Raw genomic sequence first — 15,321 nt, forward strand, 5'->3', positions numbered from 1 at the left:
TCAGGCCACCATGCCCTGGTTTGTTTGTTTTTTTTTTTAACAAACAAACTCCCAATAAACTATGCTGCTCACTGATAGTCATAATCCCAATACAAATCCCAGCAGGTTTATTGTGTAACTTGACAGGTTGATTCTAAAGTGCATCGGGGCTGTCGCAGTGGTTCGCGCCTGTAATCCCAGCACTTTGGGAGACCAAGGTGGGTGGCTCACTGGAGGCCAGGAGTTCGAGACCAGCCTGGTCAACATGGAGAAACCCCATCTCTACTAAAAACACAAAATTAGCCAGGTGTGGTAGCACATGCCTGTAATCCCAGCTACTCAGGAGGCTGAGGCAGGAGAATCACTTGAACCCGGGAGGCGGAAGAATCACTTGAATCCGGGAGGCGGAGTTTGCAGTGAGCCAAGATGGCACCATTGCACTCCAGCCTGGGCAACAAGAGCAAAACTACATCTCAAAAAAACAAACAAAAAAAAAGAAAGTGCATGTCTTCATCCGTTTGGGGCTATCACGGAATACCATACACTGAGTGGCTTAGCGACAATGGGAATTTATTTCTTCCAATTCTTGATGCTTGGAGTTCAAGATGGAGGTGCCAGCAGGTTCAGTGTCTGTGGAGGGCCTGTTTCCTAGTTTCTAGATGGTGCTGTCTTGCTCCATCCTCATGTGGCAGAAGGAGCAAGGCAGCTCTCTGGGCTCTGTTGCTAGAAGGGTGCTAATGTAGCAGTACTGAGTCTTCGGTAAAGAAAAATTTTGTTTGCTTGAGTATAATTACTGCTTTGCCTCGGTTTACAGACTACTCATTAAAAACAGCCTCAGGGAAAGAGGACCTTCAGCAGAGGTAAGAGAGAAGTGCACTGACCAGCAATCCTGGGAGCGGGCTGGCCTCGGGTTTCCACCCACCAGATGAGAATAGTTGGGCTGAGGTCGAGGCAGGAGGATCACGTAAGCCCAAAAGTTTGAGACCAGCCTGGGCAAAATAGGGAGACCTCACCTCTACAAATAGTAACAGAAAGTAACTGGGTGCGGCACATGCCTGTAAGCCCAGCTACTCAGGAGAAGGCTGAGGCAGAAGGAGTCCCTGAGCCCCGGAAGTCAAGGCTGCAATGAGCCATCCCTGGGCAGCAGAGCGAGACTGTCAAAACGAAAAACAATTAAGAATAGTCTGGTTGGCCTGGTGCAGCCGGCAGATTGGGAGGCTGATGGGGGCAGATCACTTGAGCCCAGGAGTTGGAGACCAGCCTGGGCAAAATGGTAAACCTGATCTCTGAAAAAAATACAAAAATTAGCCAGGCATGATTCGGTGCCTGTAGTTCCAGCTACTCTAGAGCCTGGGGAAGTCAGGGCTGCCATGAGCCGTGATCACGCCGCTGCACTCCAGCCTGGGCAACAGAGTGAAACCCTGTCTCAAAAAAAAAAAAAAAAAAAAAAAAAAGGCTGCACCTGCAGGCCACAAGACGCCCACCAGGCCAGCAGTGGTAACTGCCTGCCTGCAACTGCGCACAGCTGCTGTTCCACAAGAACGCTTTGATCCTCATTCGCACATCCCCAGATTCCCCTTAAAAACATCCATCTGGAGACACAACGGTGATCTTTGAACACACGCATCCACTGCCCCCCTCCCGCCTCCCGAGTTGCTGGCTTCCTGAATAAAGCTAACTTTCCTGTTACCAAAACTTGTCTGTCGCATATCAGCTTTCAAGCGGTGAGTGGCCTGAACCCGAGTTCAGTCACACTAATCCTCAGGATCGAATCACCTCCCAGCATCCCCACCTCCTAATACCATCACCTTGGGGATTCGGGTTCAGCATATGAATTTAGGGGGACAAAAACATTCAGACCGGAGCAAACAAAGAGCCCAGAAGCTGAACCACACACGTGGAAGCCAATACAGGAGAGAAGGGGTGCCTCATGGCGGGGAGGAATGGTCACATGGCAGAGGTGCTGTGACAACCACCTGCTCACCTGGAACAAAAACTTGACCGTCCCTTGCGTCATACACAGCCAGCCCCCAGCTGAAACCCCAGGTGTCCACATGCACCTGACAGGATGGTCAACTCATCAGTAGTCAGGTCAGTGCAAATGAAACTCACAGTAAGACACCGTTTCACCTCTGCCATGTTTTCTATTTGAAAGATTAAAAATATGGGCAATTTTTAGTGGCCAATCGTGGAAACCCTCTTGGACTTCTAATGTGAGAGTAAACAGAAGGAGCAAACCTAAGAAAATACTTCCATGGTATCTTCTAAAGTTAAAGATGCAAAAGCTCTAGGCCCAGGAATTCTGCTCCAGGCATGTAACCTAGAAAAAACTATGTTCATCAGGCACGGTGGCTTATGCCTGTAATCCCAGCACTTTGGGAGGCCAAGGTGGGCAGATCACTTGAAGTCAGGAGTTTAAGACCAGCCTGGGCCAACATGGTGAAACCCCGTCTCTCAAAGAAAAAAACACTGGCCAGGTATAGCGATGCTTACCTGTAGTCCCAGCTACTCGGGAGGCTGAGGTAGGAGAATCGCTGCAACCCGGGAGGTCGAGGTTATGGTAAGCCGAGATGGCACCACTGCCCTCCATCGGGGGCAACAGAGTGAGACTCCATCTCAAAAAAAAAAAAAGGAAAAGAAAAGAATCATGTTCATGTGCACAAGAATATGTAAGATTGTTCAGTGGCATTGTTCATGATAGCTGTAAATTGGAAGCCATTCATAGGTCCCTCATCAGTGCTTGGATAAATAGAGGGTGGTTTATTTGTACAAGAGAATACTACAGGGCAGCAGGTCTCAAAGTGTGGCCCCCATGCCACTAGCATCACCTGGGGAGTTGTTAGAAATACAAAGTCTCAGGTCTTATTCCAGATGAAATAAATCAGAAACTCTAGGTACAGTGGCTCTGCCCTGTAATTTTAGCATTTTGGGAAGCTAAGGTGGCAGATCACTTGAGCCCAAGAGTTCAAGACCATCCTAGGCAACATGGCAAAACCCCATCTCTGCCAAAAGAAAAAGACAACTAACAGGTCGTGGTGGCACACACCTGTAGTACCAGCTACTCAGAAGGCTGAAGCAGGAGGACTGTTTGAGCCTGGGAGGTTGAGGCTGCAGTGAGCTAAGATCATGCCACTGCGCTCCAGCCTGGGTGACAGAGAAAGACCCTGTCTCAAAAAAAAAAAAGAAAAAAGAAAGAAATGGCTAACTAGAAGTCACAAGAGGGGTTACCTCCAATGGAGAGAGGGAGCCCTGGGTTAAGAAGGAACACACCGGGATTTCTAGGTGTGGCCTGGTTTTATTTCCTGACTTAGTTGATTGTTAACATGTGAGTTTCCTTTAATATTCATAGGTGAAACTATGTTATATACACGTATATATAATGTTACTACTCATATTCTCTCACACATATGATATGCATAGTAAATGCACATGTATATATGAGAGTATGAATAATGTTACATAAATGTTATTTTCACCAAAAAAAACTTAAAATTTTTAAAAGAAAAAAATGCAAAAATGTGAAATATATAAATGAAAAAAAGATAAGTTCAATTTCACACCTTATACCTAACAGCTTTTTATGTAATCCAGATTGTACTTAGCTCAAACTGGATTAAACAATATGAAGATGTATTTGGTTCTGGTAGGATTTGTTAGCTTTCTGCTAGCATCCATTCTTCCCTCCATGATATAAATTGACAGTTTTAGCTGAGAAGTGGCTTCCCAGACAGGGCCCACATTTCTCAGCTTTCCTTATATCCAAAGGGAGCATATGAATCCTTCTGACCAAGGTAATGAAAGAGAATACCATTCCAACACCCCAGCTAAGACCCCAGACATGTGAGTGAGACCTTTTGGATCTTTCAACCATTCCAGCTAGCCGCTCAACACAGCAGAGTGAGTGTCTCTAGGTGATAAACTATACTGAGGCAGAAGAAGCAACCAGCTGAGCCCTGCCCAAACTCCTACTCACAGAATTGTGGCAAACGATTGTTATGGTGCTAAGTGAGTCCCATAAGATTTGGACCAGGTGTGGTGGCTCACACCTGTAATCCCAACACTTAGGGAGGCTAAGCTGGAGGATTGCTTGAGCCCAGGAGTTCAAGACCAGCCTGGACAACATAGCAAGACCTTGTCTCTTAAAAAAAAAAAAAAATTAGGCATGATGATGCACACCTGTACTCCCCGATGCTCAGTCTGCTGAGGTGGGAGGATCACTTGAGCCTGGGAGGTCAAGGCTGTAGTGAGCCATGATCGTGTCACTGCATTCCAGCCTGTGCAACAGACCGAGACCCTGTCTCAAGACAAAAAAGATTTGAGGTATCATGGACACAACACTAGATAACTGACATATATAACTTCTTTGTAAGTCATATTTATCATTACGCGATGTTCCTCTTCTTTGTTTCCATATTTTAACCTTAAATACTGCTTTATTCCTTAATTTTTATACATTCCTTGCCACTTCATGATAGGTGTGTTTCTCGTATATAACACATACCTTGATTTTAATGTTTTAACTCCAACTGCCAGTTGCTATCTTTTAATAAAAATTAGTACGCTCACTGATTGGATTTTATTTTATTTTATTTCTTGATACAGGGTCTTACTCTGTCACCCAGGCTGGAGTGCAGTGGCACCATCTTGCCATCTTGGCTCACTGCAACCTCCACCTCCCGGGTTCATCCCGTGATTCCGCTTCCACCTCCCAAGATTCTCCTGCCTCAGCCTCCTAAATAGCTGGGATTACAGGCATGTGCCGCCACACCCAGTTAGCTTTTTGTAGTTTTAGTAGACCTGGCCTCACGTAATTTGCCCACCTCAGCCTCCCAAAGTGCTGGGATTACAGGCATGAGCTGCCGTGCCCGGCTAGGATGGGATTTCATTAAATATTTCTTCTGTTTTCTATTTAAAGTGCATTTTCCTTCATTGTTTTCTCTCGTCATTTTACCTTTTATTTTCAATTCCCAGAGCCCTATTTTATTTTCTGTTTTCTCCTCATTACTTTGAAAGTTCTACTAGTCTTTTCAGTTTTTCTAGTAGTTTCATTCTGGATTCTTTTTGGCATAATAATTATAAATAAGCCTATTTATCCTTTCTGGAATAACAAAATAAAAATCATTATCCTTCAGCACCACAAAGATGACTTTGTTGCCCACTCTCCTTCCTCTTTCTCCCATAGCAAGATCCAACCTTTGGACCACATTCCCACTCTTCCCATCCATTTACAACTTTAGGCTCTGGTTTTGTCAAGCTGTTCAAGTCTCTGGAGAGGAAACCGGCCTGCTTATGACTTCCCTAGGGTTCTTCAGGCTGATATTGCAAATTACCCCAGACAGGGTGGCTTAGACAACACACATTTTTTTTTCTTTTTTTTGAGACGGAGTTTTGCTCTTGTTACCCAGGCTGGAGTGCAATGGCGCGCTCTCAGCTCACCGCAACCTCCGCCTCCTGGGTTCAGGCAATTCTCCTGCCTCAGCCTCCTGAGTAGCTGGGATTACAGGCACGCGCCACCATGCCCAGCTAATTTTTTGTATTTTTAGTAGAGACGGGGTTTCACCTTGTTGACCAGGATGGTCTCGATCTCTTGACCTCGTGATCCACCCGCCTCGGCCTCCCCACACATTCATTTCTCATAGTTCTCGAGCCCAGACAGTCCAAGGGCAAGGTCCAGGAAGATATGGAGGCTGCTGCGGGCTGTTTTCCTGGTTTGCAGACAGCCATCTTTAAGCCGCGTGGTTCATTTGATCGGGTCTGCCTACCCTGCTTGCTTTGGGTCACTTGCTTTTTGTTATTTTTTTCTCCCTTCTTCCATGAAGCTGAAGGCCACAGTAGCAGAAGTATGCATCACTGAATGCTAAAACTTCAACCTTCAGTGACTATTTTTTATTTTACTTTTTAAGAAAAGGGATCTCACTTTGTTGCCTAAGCTGGAGTGCAGCAGTATGATCATAGTTCACTAACGCCTCAAACTCCTGAGCTCAAGCAATCCTATCTCCTTAGTCCCCCGAAGGGCTGGGATTCCGGGCACGAGCCGCTGCGCCTAGCCTCCCTGACTTCTTCAGAGATAAGATTTGTAGGTCACCGTGGTAATGGTTGCTTCAGTTATTTTTCAGAAACTTGGACCAGCTCCTGTCCAGTTCCAGCCAGCTGAGACCACCAGCTCTTCAACTGAGGCTGCACGAGTGTCTGAGAGGTGGCCTTTTGACATCAGAGGGCTGAATAGTCCACCCTGAGATCATGCTAACACCACCATTTTCTGTACACATGCCCTATGCAATGTCATGAACCCTGACTACACTTGTGCAAAATGAACTTGTTACTTCACTTTCCCCCACTGCCCATCACCTTTCCCCGAGCTTTAAACCACCCACTTCTGTAACCCATAAATATCCCTAAGCCTTATTTTCAGAGAAGCGGATTTGAGAGCTGTTTTCCCACATCCTCACCTGGTGCCCTTGAGAATAAATCTCTTTTCTTTTGCAGAACCCATGTCACAGTGATTAATTTACTGCTCACAGGCAGAACAGACCTGGACCTGGCCAGTCACAGCCTTCTTGTCATAGCCTCACATGGCAGAAAGTAGAGTGTGAAAGCTCCTGCATCTTTTCTTGAAGGGCGCTAATCTTGCGATGGGCGCCCCACCCTCATGAACAAATCTAACCCTAGTCCCCACCCAAAGGCCTCATCTCCAAATACCATCTCATTGGTGGCTAGGATCTCAACATAAGACCTTGCAGGGGACACAAACGTTCAGTCCATAGCACCAGGCTTTTCCCCACCTTGGGTGGAGGTGCAACTCAGCCTCTGTATCTGCTCCCAGAATTTTGGGACTCACTTGTCCAGCATCACTAGGGGCAATGCTGAACAGGCGCCCCTAGTGATGCTGGACAAGTGAGTCCCAAAACTGGGGCTGAGCCCAGGAGGGTTCTTGGCTTCACCCAGAAAAGAATTTCAGGGCAAGCCGACGGTGTCAGCAACTTTTATTGAAGTGGCAGAGTAGAGCAGCAACAGAGGCACTGCTTCTTTGCAGAGTGAGGCTGCCCCATACACACTGTGCCCAGAGAATCAGCTCAGAGGTAGTTGTACAGTCATATTTATACACACTTTTTTTTTTTAAGGCAGAATCTTGCTCTGTCACCCAGGCTGGAGTATAGTGATGTGATCTCAGCTCACTGCAACCTCCACCTCCTGGGTTCAAGTGATTCTCCTGCCTCGGCCTCCCCAATAGCTGGCATTACAGGCATGTGCCACCACACCAGCTAATTTTTGTATTTTTAATAGAGATGAAGTTTCACCATGTTGGCCAGGCTGGTCTCCAATTCCTGACCTCAGGTTATCAGCCCTCCTGGGCCTCCCAAAGTGCTGGAATTACAGATGTGAACCACCATGCCTGGCCTACACCCACTTTTAATTATGTGCAAATTAAGGAGCAGATTATGCAGAAATTTCTAGAAATAGGGTGGTAACTTCTGGGTCACAAGGCTGTTGCCATGGAAAATGGCAGTAATCCGGGTGTTGTCATGGCAATGGTAAACTGGCATGACACACTGGTGGGTACATGTTCTGGAGAGGTGGTTTTACCTCTTCCCCGTTATAGCTAGTCGTCATTCTGGTCTGATGTCCAAGCCCTGTCTCCAGAGTCCCACCTCCTGCCTCCTCACTAGGACCACAGGTGTGCAAGCAGCTTCAATCCTTCTCCAGAGGCCTCTCAGCTGTCCAGGGGCTGTGCTGTCTCTACAGATCATCACAGGCCGCTCTGTGCCCCAAGCCTCTCACACTAGGCCCTCAGCATCACGACCCCTCCCAAGAGAGAACAAAACAATCCCTTTGCTGCTCCACTCTGCAAGATTTACAGGTGAGCCCTAGGACTGGGCGTTCCAATTCTTCCCCGATGTGGCCCTGCCTTGCCTCACTTGGTTCAGGACAAACTGTTCACCAGTTTCCAGCCCGGTGAAAGCAAGTTCTGCCTCATGGCAGCATTTATCAGCTGAAGCGGCCTGGTTTTGTTTGCATCTGTGTTTGTTCTCAGGCTACAGCTAAGGATTCCCTGGGGCTGCCCACAAACTGGTTTGAAAAACTGCATCTTTGGCTTCAACGATTTCTAAAGAATTTCTAAATTTCCAAATAACTTATTCGAGAGAAAGAAAAATGAATCCAGACAAACTCTGCAATGCACCAAAGAAATGGAATCTATGTAGAGATTAGACTTCAGAGGAATGAGGCAAAAACAGGAAGCGACTGCAGCATTGGAGGTGGGAGGTGACGGACGGACGTGCACAAAGGCCTGCTCCCAGCCAGGACAGAATGCTCCCTCTTCAGCACACTAGCAAAGCGTGCTAGTGGCCGCAATTTTTACAGATCTCGGAGAGTTACTATCAAACCGAACTTCATCTTTAAGAAGAATGTAATTAAGTTAGAGATCAGTAATAGAAGAGCATAAACGGCTCTAATGTGGTTGAACTGTTTAAAACACAGTTTTTGGTTTGGTTTTGTTTTGAGGAAGGAATCTCACTCCATTGCCCAGGCTGGAGTGCAGTGGCACAATCTCAGCTCACTGCAACCTTTGTCTCCTGGGTTCAAGCATTTCTCCTGCCTCAGCCTCCCAAATAGCTGGGATTACAGGTGCCCATCGCCACGCTCAGCTAATTTTTGTATTTTTAGTAGAGATGGGGTTTCGCCATATTGGCCAAGCTGGTCTCAAACACCTGTGATCTGCCCGCCTCAGCCTCCCAAAGTGTGAGATTACGGATGTGAGCCTCTGTGCCTTGTCAAAACACAGTTCTAATAATTTATGGATCAAAAAATCATAATTGGAATAAAAGTACACTTAGAACTAAATAATGAAAATACAAATATCAAAAGTTGTGTAGTGCAGCTAAAGTCATGCTTGATGGGAATTTAAGATCTTAAATGCTACATTTAGAAAAAAGAAACCATGAGTTGGGTTTCACCTAACAATGTAAAAGAACACAGAATAAATCAAAGAAAGCAGAAAGGAGATAATAAAGATAAGAACAGAAATTAATAAAAGAGGCTGGGTGTGGTGGCCTACGCCTGCAATCCCAACACTTGGGAAGGCCGAGGTGGGCAGATTGCTTGATGTCAGTGGTACAAGACCAGCCCGGCCAACATGGCAAAACCCCATCTCTACTAAAACCACAAAAATTAACCAGTGGTAGTGGTGGGTGCCTGTAATGTCAGCTACAGGAGGCCGAAGCAGGAGAACTGCTTGAAGCCGGGAGGTAGAGGTTGCAGTGAGCCAAGATCACACACCACTGCACTCCAGCCTGTGTGACAGAGAGAAACTCCATCTCAAAAAAAAAAAAAAAAAAAAAAAAAAGGCCGGACAAAGTGGCTCAGGCCTGTAATCGCAGCACTCTGGGAGGCTGAGGCGGACGGATCACAAGGTCAGGAGTTCGAAACCAGCCTAGCCAACATAGTGAAACCGCGTCTCTACTGAAAACACAAAAAATTAGCCAGGCATGGTGATGAGTGCCTTTAGTCCCAGCTACTCAGGAGGCTGAGGCAGGAGAATTGCTTGAACCCAGAAGGCAGAGGTTGTGGTAAGCCAAGATCATGCCACTGCACTCTAGCCCGGCAACAAAGCAAGACTCCATCTCAAAAAAAACAAAAAAGAAAAAGAAATTCAGAAGAAGTAAATAAAAGAGAAAACAAACACGCGCTCAGACCCTGAATGTATGCTGCGCACCCTGCATTTCTTCCCTGCACAAAAACACCAGGAGGAGTGGGGCCCAATCCAGCCTCATCCCAGGGCAGAGGCGCTGCTTTTGAACTCATCCACCTTTTGGGAGCCATTTGGTTTTCTGGTGGGCTTATTTCCTCCCATTTAAGTAGACTTTAATGTTTAAAGCAGTTTTGGGTTCAGCAGAAAGTACAGAGAGCTCCCATACAACTCCTGTCCCGCAACCTGCAAACCCTCCCGCTTCCCATCGGCGGTTCCCACACAGTGGTAACTTTGTTGCAACTGATGCAACCACATTAAGGAATCTTAATCACCTAAAGGCCTTAGTTTACATAAGGGCTCACTCTCGCTGCTGTACATTCTATGGGTTTAGATGAACATATAAATGATGTATCCATCACTATGATATCATACAGAGGAATTTCACTGCCCTAAAAATCCTGTGCCCCACCTATTTATCCCCCCCCCCAATCCACCTGACTACTGATCTTTTGACCATCTCCGAAGTTTTACCTTTCCTAGCATGTCATACAGTTGGAATTATACAAGATGGAGTCTTTTCAGATTGACTTCTTTCACTTAAATAATATGCATTTACGTTTCCTCCATGGCTTTTCATGGCTTGAGGGCACATTTCTTTTGAATGCTAACTAATATTCCACTGTCTGCATGTTCCAGTTTCTGCATCCATTCACCTATGGAAGGACATCTTGATGGATTCCAAGTTTTGACACCTACAACTGAAGCCGGTAGAAACACCCAAATGCAGGCTTTTGTGTGAGCGTAAGTTTCCAACTCACTTGGATAAATACCAAGGAGTATGATTGCTAGGTCCTATTGTAAGAATATGGTTTAGTTTTGTAAGAAACTACCAACTGCCTTCCAAAACGGCAGCATAATTTTGCATTCCCACGAGCAAGGAGCCAAAGTTCCTGTTGACCCACATCCTCAGCAGCACCTGGTGTTGCAGGTGGATTTTTGTTCTGATGCTGTAGTCTGGATTTGACTATTCTAACAGGTGCTTAGTAGTATCTCATTTTTGTTTGAGTCACTTATTTTTATTCATATAAAAAATGTATGAGCTAGTTGTCTCTGATACAGCAAGTGTGAACCCCAAATATCTAAGATAGGCATTAGTCAATTAAGAAGGTTGATTTTGGCTGGGCGTGGTGGCTCACGCCTGTAATCTCAGCATTTGGGGAGACTGAGGCGGGCGGATCTCGAAGTCAAGAGAATGAGATTATCCTGGCCAACATGGTGAAACGCCAAATCTACTAAAAACACAAATATTAGCTCGGCATGGTGGCATATGCCTATAGTCCCAGCTACTCGGGAGGCTGGGGAAGGAGAATCGCTTGAATTCAGGAGGCAGAGGTTGCAGTGAGCCAAGATCGCACCACTGCACTCCAGCCTGGCAACAGAGTGAGACTCCATCATAAAAATTAAAAAATAGAAAGTTCATTTTGCCAAAGTTAAGAACACACGCCCGTGACATAGCCTCAGGAGGCCCTAACAACATGTGCCTAAGGTGGCTGGGGCGAAGCTTGCTTTTTACATTTTAGGAAGACATGAGACATCAATCAATATATGTAAGATGAACATTGGTTTGGTCCGGAAAGGCCAGACAACTTGAAGCAGGGCACCGGCTTCCAGTTAATAGGTAGGTAAGAGATTCTTTTGAGTTTCTGATTGGCCCTTCCACAGGAAGCGGGCAGATACGCATTTATCTCAGTGAGCAGAAGGATGACTGAGTTCTGTCTGTCCTTTGTCCGCAAGGAATTTCCTTGTGGATGAATTGTGAGGGAGAATAAGCAGCTTTTTAATCTTAGTAGCCATCTCTTTCAGGAATAGATCGGGGGGCAGGTTGGCCCTCAGCAGTTCCCAGCTTGACTTTACCCTTTGGCTTAGTGATTTTAGGATCCCAAAACTTATTTTCCTTTGACGTAAGTAAGCCCAGAAGTTGGGTTTTCGTAAGGACAACCAAAATATTAAGAACCTGAGAAAAGTCTAAACAAAGCATATACTTTCGTTTCTCTGAATCCTTAATTCTGCTATATTCAAAACTGTGATGTGTCCCTTTAACTGGAAAATAGATGGCACTTATGCGAACTGGGTTTCTGACAAGTAGATTGGTGTTTGGGAATGGGACAACAAGCTAGGAAATTGGCGTCTCTCTCCTCATTCTGTGTTGAGTGGCTGTTAAGGCAAAATTACCACTATGTGCCAAGCTCGGCCCGGGCGTTAGACCCGCAAGAGCCCTGGATCCAGTGGAAGGCGCAGAGGCTGTGGACACTGGACTTGGGTCAGCTGGGGCCTCACGACGGAGCAGCCAGGCTCCACCTTGGGATGTGGGGAGGTCGGCTTGGTGAAGAGACACCCAGGCCCTTCTGTCATCCAAGGAAAGAGGAAAACTACTCTTTAAAAAGGCAGAGAGGGCCAGGCACGACTGCTCATGCCTGTAATCCCTGCACTTTGGGAGGCCGGGAGTGGAAGGGTCACTGGAGGCCAGGAGTTGACGGCTGCAGCGAGCCATGATCCCGCCACTGCACTCCAGCCTGGGCGACAGAGCGAGACCCTTCCTCAAAAAAAATCTTTTAAAATAATAGCAAGTCAACAAAACGGCTGAGGGGGCTTAGGTCGTCCTGCTTGAGGGGAAGGGGCTCTAAGGGACAACCTGGGGTTGCCGCATTATCACGTAGGCCCCTTCTCTTCCGGTGGGGAAAGCCGTTTTTAATTTTTATTTATATTTTATTTTCTATTTTATGTATTTGTATTGAGACAGAGTCTCGCTCTGTTACACACGATGGAGCGCACCAGCGCGATCTGGGCTCACTGCAACCTCAGCCTCCCAAGTAGCTGGGATTACAGGCGTGCAACACCACGCCCGGCCAATTTTTATATTTTTAGGAGAGACGGGGTCTCGCCATGTTGGCCAGGCTGGCCTGGAACTCCTGACCTCAAGAGATCCACCTGCCTCGGAGTCCCAACAGGTGTGAGAGACACCACGCCCGGCAACTGTGGGAAGCCTTTTCTAAAACTGCAAACTCGCGGGCCCGAAACGCCCTCTAGGAGGGGAACACCCGGAAGAAGCCACCTTCCAAAAACAGGGTAGAACCAGGGTGACGCACGGAGGTAACGGGAACACCGGGATGAGCGAGACCGTGCGCGCTCCTGCTCGCGGGTGCCAGAGTGCGCGTCCGTGCGGCCGTGACGGCTCCCCGGGCACCGCCCTTTCTCGACGTGCGCGCGCCCGCAACTCGCCGCCTGACCGTAAAGAGGCTCGGCTGTGTCGTGAAAGGAGCCGCAACGCGCAGAGCGCTGGTTGACGGCCGGGACTCCATTTTGTTCGCCGCTATTCTGCTCGTAAGTCGCTTCTCCGTGGCTTCTCCGAGGAGAAAAGTTGAAAAGGGGTATAAAAGTTTCCAGTGATATTCGGGCTTTCTGTGGCTAAGCATAGCGAGTGTCGGTTTTCTCTCTCCAGCAGACATCGCGACTTGGGTTCCGAGGCAGCGGGAGGAGATGCGGCCCCTGGACATCGTCGAGCTGGCGGAACCGGAGGAGGTGGAGGTGCTGGAGCCCGAGGAGGATTTCGAGCAGTTCCTGCTGCCGGTCATCAACGAGATGCGCGAGGACATCGCGTCGCTGACGCGCGAGCACGGGCGGGCGCACCTGCGGAACCGCAGCAAGCTGTGGGAGATGGACAATATGCTCATCCAGATCAAGACGCAGGTGGAGGCCTCGGAGGAGAGCGCCCTCAACCACCTCCAGAGCCCGGGCGACGCGGCCGAGGCCCGGGCGGCCCGGAGGTGCGAGAAGGCGGAGGAGAAGGCCAAGGAGATCGCGAAGATGGCAGAGATGCTGGTGGAGCTGGTCCGGCGGATAGAGAAGAGCGAGTCGTCGTGAGCGCGGCCGGCGGTGAGTCGGGCACCCGCGCGGGGCCGCGGAGCGGAGGGCGACGGTTCCCGGAGGCCCCGGGGTCCGGGGTGGGCGGGGGAGTAACGGCGCGCGCGGGGCAGGGCGGGGCCGGCCGCGTCTGCGTGTCTGGTTTTCTGCCGGTGGCGGCGTGGGATAATCAGAGTGGCGGGGTTTGGGCGTGATGCGTGTTCAAGGGGAGGGTCGTCAATCTCAGAGTCGCCAAGGAAACGAAAACGGACGGTCCGGCAAGGGGCGGGGCGGAGTTAGAGGGTTTTCGGAGAGGCGGCGTCGTGCACGGGGGCGTTGGTGAGGGTTGGGGGTCGCTGTGCCCGGGATTAACCTCTCGATGATGAATTTCTTCCCATTGTGCTTTTAGGTTTGCAGCCAATGGATTCTGGTCAACTGGTGGAGATTGGCTGACACCCCGGAGAAGCTGAAACCAGAGAGCCTTTTGTTTTCCCTTTTTTCCTCTGTCTACGCTCTGTCTCACTTAACACTACGTTTTCTGCTATGGTCTGTGGTTAATGACCTCAATATGAGTTTTGATTGTTCAGTGTTTTCGTTTGGGAAGTAATTTTGTTTGGAAAATGCTCTCACATGCAGGAATTAGGGCCTAGATTGTAAGCTCTTGCAGTCACATTTGTTCCCGGGCTTTGGTTATTTCTAAATTTTTGAGGTGCTTTGCTCTTTCTTGTGTGACCTGATAGCTCCCTGGAACTTTGGGTCTGTGTGTGGCGCATGAGACTCACAGTTGGAGTTCTCCAGCTCTGGAGGTGCTGAAGGAGTGGAAGACGACTCCATGCAGCAGCTGCTGAGGAAAGGACCAGACTTCGACGGGGAGTGCAGATGGGCCGACCTGGCTGGGACTGGAGAAGAGCTGGAGAACGGATAGTATTGTCTGTATTTGGAGACTTTAATTTCTGTGTGAGACCAAAGGAGGAGAGATGTATTTTGTTCAAAATTTCAGTTTTGTGTGGTACACTATCTGATGTAACCTATCTCAGCTTTATTTGACATGGAACCTAAAATACAGGATGAGATCTTGATATTCTGTACAAGTTGATGTAATACCCTGATGCGTGTTAGGGGACTTGGCATAAAATGAAAGATTTGCAAAGGCCCTTGAGGGGCTGGGGGATGGGAGTGTGGAACGTCTGCATTGGACCCTAAACTGGACTGAAACAGGCGTCGTAAAGGTTCATACGTTGTCCAGCTGTAAGTTCATTTCAGTAGCAGACCTAACAAATATTTGAGGTCAAAACCCTACCATGTTTAAAAAAAAAAAAAAAAAAAAACTTACCATGTTAATAAAAGTATTCAGTTGCTTGAAAAGACAAAAGACCTCAAAGGTTATTAAGAAAAGTTATTCCTTTAAGAATGAAATCTGCTTTCTTCCAGATTGTTCTGTCACATGGAGTGTGAATGTCTTAGGTTTCTGAGGCTCTCAAGCTCTAATCAAAGGGAAGCGTTATCTCTGCCTGCTGTTGGGAACTGGGTGAGGGGAAAGCACACTTGGTTCTTAGTGTAGGAAGTAACCACGTGTAATCCTGTAGTCCAGGCCTGTGCCTTCAGAGAGCCAAAGTACTTTGTTTTCTAGTCCTTGGACTGGGAATATAGCGATTAAAATTGTAGGGTGAGGGGTGATGGGCCACCCTCCTTCCAGAATGAAGCATTTATCCCCCAGCTGCTGCAAGTGTTGCTGACAAGACACCCTTCAGCTG

The 15,321-nt window shown here is 47.8% G+C and overlaps 1 protein-coding gene across 2 annotated transcripts; it reads left to right on the plus strand.

Annotated features, from left to right (window-relative positions):
* The first annotated feature begins 13,005 nt into the window (after window positions 1-13,005).
* On the plus strand, window positions 13,006-14,939 carry MRFAP1 (Morf4 family associated protein 1). 2 transcript variants are annotated; one of them, XM_008993623.5, is made up of 3 exons: window positions 13,006-13,048; window positions 13,167-13,600; window positions 13,977-14,939. In XM_008993623.5, exon 2 carries the CDS (start codon window positions 13,205-13,207, stop codon window positions 13,586-13,588), a length of 384 nt encoding a protein of 127 aa, XP_008991871.1. In that variant the 5' UTR covers window positions 13,006-13,048; window positions 13,167-13,204; the 3' UTR covers window positions 13,589-13,600; window positions 13,977-14,939. The 2 variants fall into 2 exon arrangements, with proteins under 2 accessions (XP_008991871.1, XP_008991870.1); XM_008993622.5 differs by having other exon boundaries at window positions 13,025-13,600.
* Window positions 14,940-15,321: the final 382 nt, after the last annotated feature.

The sequence above is a fragment of the Callithrix jacchus genome, chromosome 3 (genome assembly GCF_049354715.1).
Source record: "Callithrix jacchus isolate 240 chromosome 3, calJac240_pri, whole genome shotgun sequence".
NCBI classification, from domain to species: Eukaryota; Metazoa; Chordata; class Mammalia; order Primates; family Cebidae; genus Callithrix; species Callithrix jacchus.

Excerpts from the sequence above, each read along its gene's own strand:
- MRFAP1 (XM_008993623.5), top strand. The coding sequence starts at position 13,205 with ATGCGGCCCCTGGACATCGTCGAGCTGGCGGAACCGGAGGAGGTGGAG.